Raw genomic sequence first — 13,671 nt, 5'->3', positions numbered from 1 at the left:
GAAAGTAATTTCATTTTTGTCTTCCCTATAGTTTTAAATTCGGTGTTTATATAACACATGATCTATGATTAGGGCCCCTAGATGCAATAGCAATACAAATAATAAATAATGATCATCAGCAACAGCCAGTCTACCAAGGAAAATACATACTACAGTCACTCCGTCCACAAATGATTTGGTAATTCTATAAGAATACAATCAACAAGTTTGTCTATCATGATCATTATTTATACACCTAATCAATTTGTTCACGGGTCCACTGTCCACCACTAATCAAAGAGATCTGTTGCTGATGCCCACTGTCAACTAGGCTTTCAAAGGGGCCTGTTTTGTTCAATATATTCATCAACGATTTAGATGATGGCACAGAGTATACACTCATTAGGTTTGCAGATGATACCAAACTGGGAGGGACTGAAAGTGCTTTGGAGGATAGGGTCATAATTCAAAATGATCTGGACAAACTAGAGAAATGGTCTGAGGTAAACAGGACGAAGTTTAATAAGGACAAATGCAAAGAACTCCACTTAGGAAGGAACAATCAGTTTCACACATACAGGATGGGAAGCCACTATCTAGGAAGGAGTACTGCAGAAAGAGATCTAGGAGCCATAGGGGACCACAAGCTAAATATGAAACAACAGTGTGACACTATTGCAAAAAAAAAAGCAAACATGATTCTGGGATGCATTAACGGGAGTATTGTGAGCAAGACACGAGAAGTAATTCTTCCACTCCACTCTGCATTGATTAGGCCTCAGTTGAAGTACTGTGTCCAGTTCTGGGCACCACATTCCAAGAAAGATGTGGAGAAATTGGAGAAGGTCCAGAGAAGAGCAACAAAAATTATTAAAAGTCTAAAAATCATGAGCTACAGAGGGAAGACTGAAAGAATTGGGCCTCTTTAGTTTAGAAAAGAGAAGATTGAGAGGGGACATGATAGTTTCAGGTATCTAAAAGGGTGTCACAAGGAGGAGGGAGAAAAATCGTTCTCCTTGGCCTCTGACAATAGAAGAAGAAGTAATAGGTTTAAATTGCATCAAGGGAGGTTTAGGTTGGACATTAGGAAAAACTTCCTAACTGTCAGGATGGTTGAACACTGGATTAAATTGCCAAGAGAGGTTATGGAATCTCAATCACTAGAGATATTTAAGAGCAGGTTGGATAAAAATCTATCAGGGATGATCTAGCTGGTACTTGGTCCTGCCATGATGGTAGGGGACTGAACTTGATTTCTCAAGGTCCCTTCCAGTTCTAGCATTCTATGATTCTATTATGTCCAATCTTTCTTTAATTCTTTAGATCTTCTTAACGCAATTTCGTGATTACATCATTTATTGTCCCATTCTCCAACTCCCTCAATATGGATTAATAAAGATTGCACCATATATACAGCTAGTCAGGTTATGAAAATCATTCTTCCATGTTAGATTTATACCAACTAAAACCAGGGTTCTCAAACTTTTTAAAAATTGTAGCCCACATCAAAATAGAGAATTTATCTTATGGTTCAACTCATATCAACTCCTAATCCCAAAATGTTAGTGAAACTACAGCAGTTATTAGGAAAGAACTGAATATCTTTTTGGCTTTCAATACAATTTTGCAAGTAAAAACAAAGATAAGAATTAACACCCTGAAGATGGTCTGCTGCACTGTGGACTAAATGAAATGTTTTAAATATTGGAGTGTTCAGATTAACAGAGAGCTGCAACAATCCCACTTGGAGATCTTTAAGGCCAGAACTATAGTGATCAAGCCTGAATCTCGCTTGTGAGAGAGACCTGGAAACTGGCAGGGAGTTTGTTTGCAAATGGTTCCTTGCTTGATTAGGTCATAGTTTCCAAGATCAATTGGTCTAGAATTGGACAATTCCAAAAACCAAATCTATGGCATACATTAGAGCTATATGCCACTTTCTCTCTTGATTCACATTCAAGAACTTTGTTTTCTCAATGGTGGACTGGATATTGCTAGCCTCAGTAAAGGTAGACCTGCCTAATACAGGGTTACTTACATTTTCCTCTCTAGCAACTGGTATGGCTACTGTCAAAGGTAGAATTTCTGGATTAGATGACCCACTGATATGAATTAGTATTGCAGTTTTGCTTTTCCTAATTGCCTTTGAAATACTTGCATATTTTCCTCCCTAATGGAAAAATGTTCATACTTCATACACATGTAGCTTTTGTGATAATGTATAACTAGGACACTGCATACATTCCACATGGAGTTCCTGGGATCTTCCAGGAGCCAATTTTATATCAATTCATATACATTTTTCATTTCAAGATAACTAGGCTCTTTTTGGATTGGTTATTGCCTTAACTCACCTATTAGCATTCTCCTGATTACTACCAGGTAAACATTAAAAAAAAAAAAAGTCTCTCTCCCATCTCTCAATTCACCAGCCAGCATCTTAAATCCAAGTCAGCATAAACTCCATTTGTCTGGACACACTGTTTGTCTTATTCTGCAGCTAAATGCCCTCAGTTGGACACACATATATTTACACTGTTAAATTTATCTGTTAACATATATGGACTCCCAAAAAACAACGGTGGACCAAAAAACTCATCTTTTGGTAGCGCATGTTGTTATCAAATTAACTGTTCCCCCAAATTAGTGTTGGAGCCAAACTATGCATTTTTCCATAACAGCTTGAAAATTCCACCCAAACAGGAAGCTTAGAGAGTCATTTTCTACAGAAAGTAATTTATTTAATTTTCCTAAGATTTTAAAGATAGCTCCCAATATAAGCCAAACAAAAGTCAATGGAATGTTGTCTTCTTGAGTCTACAAATTGGGCTCCCAATCCTGTTGTTCTTCATGATTATCCCAAGACGCTTTAAATTAACAAGAATCTGTTTGTTTCACTCATGCCTTTCAGAATTCTGTAAGTAATGTGAAATTGATCAGAAAACCCAAAATTTCACATTTCCGTTTTCCCAAGTAGAACTAAAGATAAGTATTCACAAAGATGATGACCTCAAAAAATCTGGGGGCAATACAAAGATGTAGCCCACTAGACCAAGTCTCAGATTCTCCAGTACCACCTCCTGCTGCCCTCTTGTTATACAAAATATTTGTTATTTTACTGAAACCTTCACAGCTATGTTATAATTGCTTCAAAATATGACCCAAATGGAATAGATGCAGTGACACTTGTCTGTTTGCAGAACTGAAAGGAAAGATCTGAGGTATCATGTGCATCATTCAGCTACACAGGTGCTAATTCAGATGCTAATGCTAACAGAGTTAACTCTTTCATGGCTCAAAGTACACAAGAGATCGTATTTTCAAGATATGAAGCACCTGATGTGCCAGTTCATTTAGCATCATCTCTATATATGTGTTCGCTTGGTATATACCATGACAGAAGTGCAGCTGGTATATATAATAATTTTATGAACATTGTATGGTGATCAGTGAATGAGGGAAGTTATTCTATATTAACTTATAAATTAAATCTTCCTGTGTGAATGTACTCATCTAATTTAGGTAAGGCTGTGGGGAAGAAAAGCGAAGCAACACAATGGCTTCCAAGATAAGACCCTCTTAAGTACACAAAGGTAAGACAATGGGCAACTGTTAGATTGTAAGTTTCCACCAACAAACAGCAAGCCTTGTTCTGCCAAGGCTGTAAAAACAAACAGATCACCAAACTAAAATATGATTTTGTCATTGTTGTAACAGAATGTCGAGGTTTGATCTTAATTTAACAAGGGAGACTAAGAACCTGTCCCCCAGACTTAAGTAGTAAGCCACTATTATACTTTTGACACTTTGCAAATGTAAAATATACAAATAGATAAGAAGATGCTTCATTTTATTGCCTTCATGTATACTAATTTTTAATAACTGCTAGAGAAAAATCTTTTTATCCCTTTTTCTACATGTCAGAAGACTATTTTTATTTCTATCTAAAATTATGAAGTCAGATAATTTGGCAATTTGAAATAAATTGTCTATTAGCTTCTTTCAAGTCTTTGTTCTCTTAATTAAGACAATAAGGCTATGATTATACTACAGCCACTAAAGCAGCAGAGCTTCACCTACCCTGAGGGTTAGATTGATCTAATCTCCAGTGTAGATGCAGTTAGATGCTGATAGAAGAGCTCTTTCATTGCCTTAATTACCACCTGGGAGAGGTGGATTAATTTACTAATTCAACAGAAAAAATAACCTGTCAACGAGAGAAGCTTCTACAGGACAATCTACGGATTGGCAGAAAATATGCAAATGAGGGATTCATTTGCATGAGTTGCAGTCTCATTTGTATATTTTCTGCCGATCCATTTTTGTGCCAAAACAAGCAGTATGGACGTTTTCTTTTTGCGCAAAACCCCCTTTTTCCGCAAGATCCTTATGCCCCAAAAATGAGATTTACCGATCTTATGGGAAAAGGTTTTTTTTTGCGCAAAACAAAAATGTCCACACTGCTTGTTTCTGTGCAAAAACCCCTAGCAAAAAACGGATTGGCAGAAAATATGTAAATGAGATCACAACTCATGCAAATGAGCCCCTCATTAGCATATTTTTTGCCAAGAAAAGTCATAGTGTAGATGTAGTCCAATTGTGGGGCTCTGCTGCATCTTCTCACCTATTTGTATATTTTGCATTTGCAAAAAGTGTCAATGTAGAATAGTAGCTCACTACTAAGGCATGGAAAGGTCCTTAGGTTGTTACTCTCCCTTCCATTTCAAAGTTCTGCTGAGGCCTGGCTAGCCACAGTGCAAGACCATGCTAGAGGGAAAAATGGGGAAAAAATATGAACGTCTCTGAGCCTGATTTACCTGAGAATGGGCTAAAAACAACAGTGTAGATATTCAGGGTGGGACTCGAGTCCTGGCTAAGAGTTGAGGGGTCTCTCTCAGAACTTACACTCTAACAACTCCAGAGTGGTTTCTAGACCTATAACATGCACCCTACGGACATGTCTACACTAGATCGACACTCCACAGGTCGATCTTCTGACATTCGATTTAGCGTTTAGTAACAGACCCGTAAATCGAATGCTGAGGGCAATTCTGGCTGGCATCTGTTACTCCTCACAAAAGGAGGAGTAAGGGAAGCCAACTGGAGTGTTTGCTCCTGTCTGCCTCCCACTATGGGGACAGTGCGGAAACAGGATTGAAGATATGTTGACTCCAGCTACGGAATTAATGCAGCTGGACTTGCCTGTTTTAATCCAACCTTCTGCTAAAATGCAGACCAGGCCTGAGAGCCTAAGTCCCTTATCCGGCCTCTGAGACTTACTACCACGAGGGTTTTATTGCAGTGTAGACTGTCCCCGAAATCCCCAAACTCAAGCTGGGCTTCCCCTCATTCTCTGGGATCTCCGTCCCCTAATAAACTTTTTCTAACCCAAAATAAGGCCCCTCCTCCCAGCCCCGCTGTCTCCTGACACACCTCCTGCCTTCCGTGAGCTGGCACGGGCGGCAGTGAGCGGGCAGGGCACGGACCCAGCTGTGTCGCGCCAGGAGAAAGCGCCAGCGGCAGACACGCCAGCTCGCCAAGACACACACGCCGGGCCGGCCGGGGGCGGCGGGGACGCCGGACAGGCGGCGGGGGTGTCAGGGGCGAGGCTAGGCCCGGGATGCCGCAGCTCCGAGCGTCCCCGCAACGATCCGCCCCCTGCCCGTCCAACGCGCGGGCGGCGGAGACTCAAGACTCGCCCCGCAGGGACCCGGCTCCGCCCGGCCGGCCCCTGCGCCATGTTGTTGAAAGGAGCCGGCGGGGACCCGCGGAGCCGCCTCCCCGCCCCCGGGGCCGCTACTCACCCGCCGCCCCCGGGAGCAGCAGCGCCGCGGCCGCCAGCGAGAGAAAGACCCAGCCTGGCCGCGGAGGGGCCGTTAGCTCCATGGCGCTGCCCGCTCGCGCCCGGGCTCAGCCTCGCGACCCCCCAGCCTCAGACACAGAGACCCGAGCTCCCCCCCTCCCCGCCATTGGCTGCAGCAGCCCCGCAAGTCCCGCCTCCTCCCCTTTAAAGAAAGAACTAACGCGCCGACCCAGCCCAGGGCAGAGGCGCTTATCCCCGGCTGGGGGCTCCTGGCCAGCAATAGCCGCTCAATGGGCGCTCCCACCCCTCGTGTCACCTTAATCTCTCCCATTTAACAACCACAAGTCCAACATAACCAGCGTGCAAAAGAAACTGGTGCTGGGTTGAGGGTGCTGCTGCACTCCGTGGCTTGAAGTGGTTCCCGTCCTTCACAGTTCGGTTCACTGACTCAATATCTCGGAGAAGAAATAATAGTTGTAAGTTGTTAGACTGAAACTGACTCCCCTCTCTTGGGACAGATCGGTGGGGCAAGTAGGGTTGCAGTATTTCCAAATTTTACAGGCAGCATTAAGGAAAGTTAAATCATCTGGGGCACATTTACATTGTAGGGCTAAAGCCGAAATAAGCTGTGCCACTTGTGTTATGTCAATTGCTTAGCTCAAGTAAAAAAATAGCCTATTTTGGCTTTTAGCTCTGTCTACAAAAGAGCACTCTTCCTCCAATTTCCCTTACTCCTTATAAAATGAGAGGTACAGGAGTTGAAGTAAGAAGTCCTCCAACTTGACATTATTTCAACATTATATTGAAATAGTCTGCATCTACACTACAAGCAAGTATGTTATTTTGGAATAATGTCAGTTATTCCTAAATAACACTGCTGTGTAGACATACCCCTACAGTTACACAGTATAACTACCTGGCTTGAAGTGTTCTCCCCATCATATACAGGATTTACAGTTTCGCTCTAGGGCTCACCCCCACTCTACAAATTGTTCCAATATTATGATCTATGGTATTGTAACTTCATGTTTTAACAGCTTATACAAACTTTAACTTTTTGAATTTCAGTGATAATTGTCATTAAATGTGCACTCTACAATGTCCCACAGCTATGAAAGTGAAAAATTGATAAAATATTATAAAATGTTTAAAAATAAACATCAATACTATCTGTTGAAATTGTTTAAAAATAAAAATTGAATTCTGCCAAGTCTACCATAGGGGCTTTTCATCTGCATTTTAACAGGGCCTCCAGTACTGCTAAGTTTCCTGTTTTAAAGTCTCAAAAGGGTAGCTGTATTAGTCTGTAACTTTAATATCAAGTAGCCCTGGGCACCTTAGAAACTAACATACATGCAGGGCTGGATTGGGGGGGGGGGGACGAGCCAAGCCGTTGCCCAGAGCGCCAAGCTATGGAGGGTGCCTGCAGGTGCCCTGGGGCCGGGGGCTGCACGGCGCCCCTTAGAGCTGCAATCGGGCGCCATGCGCCAGATTGCAGCTGTAAGATGCGCAGCGCGCTGGCAGGCGGAGCCATGCATGCATCGCATGCCCGATGCCCAGAGTGCACGAATGGCTCGAGCCGACCCTGCAAGCATGCATATACATATACATATAGTATCATGAGCTTTCATAGGCAAAACCTACTTCTTCAGGTGAGTTGGAAACTGGACTGGAAATAATAGGAACCCAATAATTTATAACAGAAAAGTGTTAGTCTCTAAGGGTAGGTCCACAGGGCAGCGTTATTTCAGCATAACCGACGTTATTTCGAAAAAACAAAGTGTGCATCTACACAGCAAGCCATTGAAGTAATGTCAAGATGGAGGATTTATTACTCCAACTCCTGTAACCCTCATTTCACGAGGAGCAAGAGAAGTCGAAGGAAGAGAGTGTTCTTCTTTCAACTTCCAGTTGTGTAGACAGCACCAAAAGCCAAATTAAACTACTTCAACTTCAACTATGCAATTGACATACCTGAAGTTGCATATCTTAATTCAACTTTTGCCCTGCTGTGTAGATGTGCCCCCCCCCCCCCCCCCCCCAGTGCCAGAGGATTACTTACTGTTTTTCCTGTTCTAGTTTGCTTATGGGTTCCTTTGGGTAATGTTGATTGCTAATTTGGCTCTTGAACCACAGAGGTCTGAGTATCACAACTTCACTCTTCTCTTTTCCATTGATGCCCAAGTAGCTTCACTAATCCATTCTTGCCTTTTAGTTGTTATTAATACTGATTTTGCACCTCCTTGATCATACTCTGATGTTTTCTCACTGAGTATCATTGAGTATGTGAGGAGCAGGATGCTGGTAATAAATATTCAGAGACATACTATCTTCTGTCTGCTTTCTTGGAGATTTCAGAGACAGAAGTTCACATTTGCCAGTTGGTTTGATGTGTTTCAGCAGCCCAGCCCTGAATGGCATGGCTAATCTCCCCTGAGCTGTAGAGTGGAGAATATTCAGATGTTTAGGTTGATCCTCCTGTATTATCTCAAAAGGGTTATCCAGAGTATCCATTAGCCATTTAATCCTGGAAGATTTTAAATTCATACAAAGGCCAGTGAAGATAGGTTGACCACTTCATTGGAGAAGAAAATACTGGAGCTGGCATTTGATAGTCCTGCTTAGGAGAATGCTTTTGCTATTCTTTTTCTTCATCTTTATCTTGCAGCACATATGTATGCAACTGAATCAACTGAGGAGGCTGAATTTGCCTTTTCAGAGAAGTTGACCTGGTTCTGGAAACTGTTGAAACACTGTCTTTCTGGCAAGGATGATTATTTCAAGGGGTCCAGCATGGTCAGGCCATGGAGTGCACATAGAGGATATCAAAAGGAGACTCCCTACAATAACCTGAGGTTTTCCTAGCTGATTGATCTCTGGATTCTTTCCTAAATCCCACTGAGTTACTATAGGGAGGGTGTGGGCAGCTGGAGATAAGGAGTAGAAGATGAGATGATTCCCTGCTATGTTCAGGGGAGGAAGAAGAGAAGAAATATACTTCCTCCAAAGGATGGACAAGACCTGTCAAGAGTAACCTGCCAGGCAGGTTGGGATAGGGAACATTTCCCTTTACAGATGTAGAAGTTCTACAATAAACATTTTGTAATGACCTCCCTTAGCCTTTCTAGTAGTGGTGACTGTGGTGGTAAGCCCACTGATCATAGAATAGTAGGACTGGAAGGGACCTTGAGAGGTAGTCAAGTCCAGTCCCCTGCCCTCATGGCAGGACGCAGTACTGTCTAGACCATCCCTGATAGACATTTATCTAACCTACTCTTAAATATCTCCAGAGATGGAGATTCTACAGCCTCCGTGGGCAATTTATTCCAGTGTTTAACCACCCTGACAGTTAGGAAGTTTTTCCTAATGTACAGCCTAAACCTCCCTCGCAGCAGTTTAAGCCCATTGCTTCTTGTTCTATCCTCAGAGGCCAAAATGAACAAGTTTTCTCCCTCTTCCTTGTGACACTCTTTTAGATACCTGAAGACCGCTATCATGTCCCCTCTCAATCTTCTCTTTTTCAAACTAAACAAGCCCAATTCTTTCAGTCTTCCTTCATAGGTCATGTTCTCTAGACCTTTAATCATTCTTGTTGCTCTTCTCTGGACTTTCTGGACAGTGAGAAAAAATTACCATCTGATATTGGCGAAGAAAACAGTAATCAGTGAAGTGCTGAGTACCAAAGGGTATAGTCAGTTTGGAGGCACTGGGCACCCGATGCCAAGGAGCCAATACCAAAGGTGTTATGGTCCTTGGATTTAGAAGAAACCATCAATGCTGATTTACATTTCAATCCCATTCCAATCAAAATAATAAATGTTTGACTGCTACAAAGCAAGAATGCAAAGAAAGGTGAGAAAAAGATTTCAACTGCACAGAGTAAAAGCTATAATACATTGCAACCATTTCAAGTGTTTTTATTTAAATATGTAACTACATTAGATTTATAATCTTATTATATGTAAGAATAAGTAATTTCACATTCTGTATGTAATATTCTGGCTAAAGCAAATTATGGCAAACTTACCCTGGGGAGGTAGCAGTTTTGCATAGCATTGATTTCTGCAACAGCAATCCACTACTTGTTTTATAGATAGTGCAGTCTTGCATGGCATTTCTCCATGTTTCAGAATAACAAACCATCCTTTCTGGAAGTCATAGACCTCGCCATTCAGGATCACTGAAGCAAATCATTGCTTACAAAAAGCAACAATTTTGAAGACCACACAAATTCTCTCAAATATATATAGTTTTAATGGCTTTAACTAGAAAATGAAAATGTAGATTACTAATACCACTAAAATTTTCTGTAGGTATCACCAAAAGACACTGGACACAAAACATTAATTTACAAATACGTTTTATCCCATATTTTATCAAAAGTCAGTGCTATCACAAACTCAAAAGTCACAAGTCTTATAAAGGTACACAAACAGATAAATTCTGTTTCCCTAATATGATTCTTTCTTACCCTCCCTTCACATACATGCCTGACCTTGAGACTTCTCTATAAGCATTTTAGTAGCTGTCTTCTGCACAGCTTCATTGTCCTAGCAGCAGCACTGGAGTAAGTCAACCAAAAAATACTGTGGAAAGGTAAACTTAAATTTTTCAACCTCTAATTCTGATTTATCCTAACATGGAACCATGGCTCTGGACACAAGTCATAACTCAAAATGTATTTCTGTCCAGCCCAGAAGAATGGATGTGGCGTCCCCTCCCTCCCCCCATTGTTTTAATAAAAGGATATTTAAAAACAAACCCTTAGAGTTCCTCCCTGCTGGCGCATTTCTGAAACTATACCTTCCGCAGATGAATGCAAAGCATTCAAAGCACAGCAAAACCAAAACATTAACAATTATTATAATTTAAGCTGCAGAAACAAAAATCATTTTGTTGACATCAGACTTTTTATGGCCATTTTTTACATTCTTTGTCCTGACTTGAGGGAAGACAAAACCAAATCTATATAAGCCTGAGAAGAGTATATCCAAAGTAGTGGATCCAAAAAGCCTCAAAATGACAGGTAAGAAAAGTTAATTCTGACTTTTTGCTGTAATGGATCCATTCCTTTGAATGGAAATAATACCTTTATAATTCCTGCGTGTATGTACACAAACACAAAGAAACAAAATTAGCCTCCCTAAAATGTAACAGATGCTATGCTAGTCAACTGACTTTAAACTAAAAAAATACTACTTTCCAGAATATATAGACATAGATTCATATACACATGTAATTGTTATCCTAAAATGTAATAAAGACGAAGATCTGTTGCCCCAAAATTGTGTCCAATGAGGTTAGTAGCTGAAACTGTAATATTTATAATATATACGGATGATCACATTTCAGTAATAGCAACTAGATCAAATTTATGCTCATAGATGAGCAATGCCAATTTCTCTTTTTGTTACCTAGGCTCCATGCATTGTTTTCCGAGCACAAAAAGAATATTTAGTAGACTTTTTTTTTTTTTAAAGTTTAATGCCCTCCTCTTATGGTTTACATGAAACACTCCTATTTATGCACTCCAAAACAGTATTTGCCCTTTTCACAGTTGTATCACATTGTTGATTCATATTTAATTTGTGACCCACTATGACCCCAGATCTTTTTCAGCAATATTACTAGTTAGTCCCTATTTTGTAGTTGTGCACTTGATTTTTCATTCCTAAGTGAAATAGTTTGCATTTTTCTTTATTGAATTTCATCTTGTTGAATTCAAACCAATTCTCTAAGTTCATTTTGAATTCTAATCTTGATCTCCAAAGTATTTGCAATGCCTCTCAGGTTGGTGTCATCTACTAATTTCATAAGCATTGCCCTCCAGTCCATATTCCAAGACAATGAAAATATTGAATATTACTGCCATGTCAGACCTCATTAGTTTGACAATAAGATATTGACAACCATGCTTTTAATACAGTTTTCAACCAGTTGTAAACCCACTTTACAGTAACTTCATTTTGACAATGGACCTACTGACACAAATGGAGATTCTAGATGGAGATTCCAGACTCCTTCTGGATGGAGATTCTACACCATTTGATATAGCTGCTCCATTCTTAGCAGTTGGCCATGTTACTAATTCAAGGAAAGGAAAACAGTGTGGACAGGTTGGAGGTTTTGGTCTACTCAAAGTATACTAGCACCACAATCTACAGAGGGGTAAGATCAGCATAACTCCATTGCTCAAGGTATTGAAAATCTACACCCCTGAGTGACAGTTATACCAATGTAAGTTTGTAGTGTAGATCAAGGCATAGCTTAACATCAGCAAAGCTATCACATGTTGAGGCTGAGAAGGATAAAACAATAATTTTCAATTTTGAAATCCGCAGATCATCACGGCCCGCTTTTCAGATGAAATAGGGTAATATATTTATTTTAATGTGAGGTAGTGTAGTTCACTACCAAAAATACAACCACCAATTTTTGATAGCTCAACCTCTACATGTCAGTGATCTATACATATTCTTGGTGGAAAAAACTATAGGATACTCTCTGGGAAGTAGTCTTCTGCCTTCTCTCTGCTAGTTTCCTTTACCCCTTCTTTCTGCTCTGAAAGATGCATCCTCCTGTTTAGCTTTTCTATAACTATGTCCTGACCTTTGGCCCTTCTCCAAACCTCTCTACTCACCATGGATTCCTCTACCTTTCTGCTATACAATTCCATTTAATTTGACTCTTCCTTCCCTTCGCCCATTTTCTTTAGTTTCTTTTCTATTGGCTTCTTTTTCTTTTTCACGTAAAGAACCCTCTCTTGAATTCCCTGTTTCTTTTCTATTATAATTTTATCCTAATCACTCTGGTAACTTTTCATTTTCATGTGATTTATTGCCCAACAGTAGAAGTATACTAAGAGAAATACAATAAGCTAAAGTTTTTAAAAAAAATTTAACAGTGTGATTTTTGTTTCAGCCAATCTTCTAACTGGCCACAGCCAAATCCACATTTTACTATTTCTTTTTCTGAAGATTTTGTATTATGGAGCTGAAGAATACAGAAAAATGAAGATTACATGCCAATATATATTCAGATCACCAAGAAAAGGGTTTTTAAAATAAAAATAGTAATTTCCTAAAGCTTATTAAAATCTGGTTTAGGTCAGTAAGTCATCTGTTGATAGGAATTCACAGAACTATTTTCCCTTGTTTTGTTTGTTCGTTTGATTTCTTTTCGGAGAAGTATTCTTGCAGACTAACTTTACTATCTTCAAACTGTATTCATACAAGAGTTTATGCCCTTAGAATGCACACAACTCCTCTGTGGGCTTGATCCTGCACTATCCAAGTTAATGAAAGTGTTTCCATTGACTTAAAAGTGAACAGGAACAAACCCTGTGAGCGCTTATAAAATGACATGGCAACATCAGTAGCTGTACAACATGGATGCCCATTTAACTTGGCACAGCTTTACAATAGGAGGATATCAGATGTGCTCCACAGCATACACTAGCTTCCAATTAATACACATCTTGAACACCCCCCTTTTCTCTGCCTACTATATTCCACATCTGAGGACTCCCTATATTTGTATGATCCCACTTTTGTGGGGAGTTTGCCTGGCTTTTACACTACTCTGGTGAAATGGGCTGCAGAAAGATCTTAGACCTCACTTCCACTTCTTTTACCTAGAGGCCTGCCTGACCACAAATACTCTCTTCCACTCTCCTGGGTGGCAGAGACATTGAAAACCTGACAAGGCTGGACCAATGATTCCTAGGGTCTTGACACCCAATCTTGTTAGAGGATTTCTAATGTTATAATGCTGATTTGTTCATAATGTTTATAGTACCATTGTTGTGTACAGAATTTAGGTAAGGTGCACACTTAAAATGCCGATTGTCATCAGTGACTGGAAAACAAAATGGAGTTTGTGGACAGTTG

General features: G+C 40.4%; 1 protein-coding gene across 3 annotated transcripts in view; it reads right to left on the bottom strand.

Moving 5' to 3' along the window:
- LOC102462793 (TGF-beta receptor type-1) overlaps window positions 1–13,671 on the bottom strand; it is a 232,374-nt gene that overhangs the window by 114,650 nt on the left and 104,053 nt on the right. Inside the window, exon 1 of one of the 3 annotated variants that reach the window (XM_075921582.2) lies at window positions 5,784–5,941. The exons of the other annotated variants lie outside the window; for them this stretch is intronic. Coding sequence (XP_075777697.2) covers window positions 5,784–5,865 — 82 coding nt within the window. The 5' untranslated portion in view covers window positions 5,866–5,941. Of the gene's footprint in view, window positions 1–5,783; window positions 5,942–13,671 lie in introns of those variants that run through there. 3 annotated transcript variants of the gene reach the window in all.

This window comes from Pelodiscus sinensis, chromosome 2 (genome assembly GCF_052426305.1).
Source record: "Pelodiscus sinensis isolate ZL-2025 chromosome 2, ASM5242630v1, whole genome shotgun sequence".
Lineage (NCBI taxonomy): Eukaryota > Metazoa > Chordata > Testudines > Trionychidae > Pelodiscus > Pelodiscus sinensis.
Note: the sequence above shows the minus strand (reverse complement) of the source record. Positions and strands in the feature narration are given on the sequence as shown.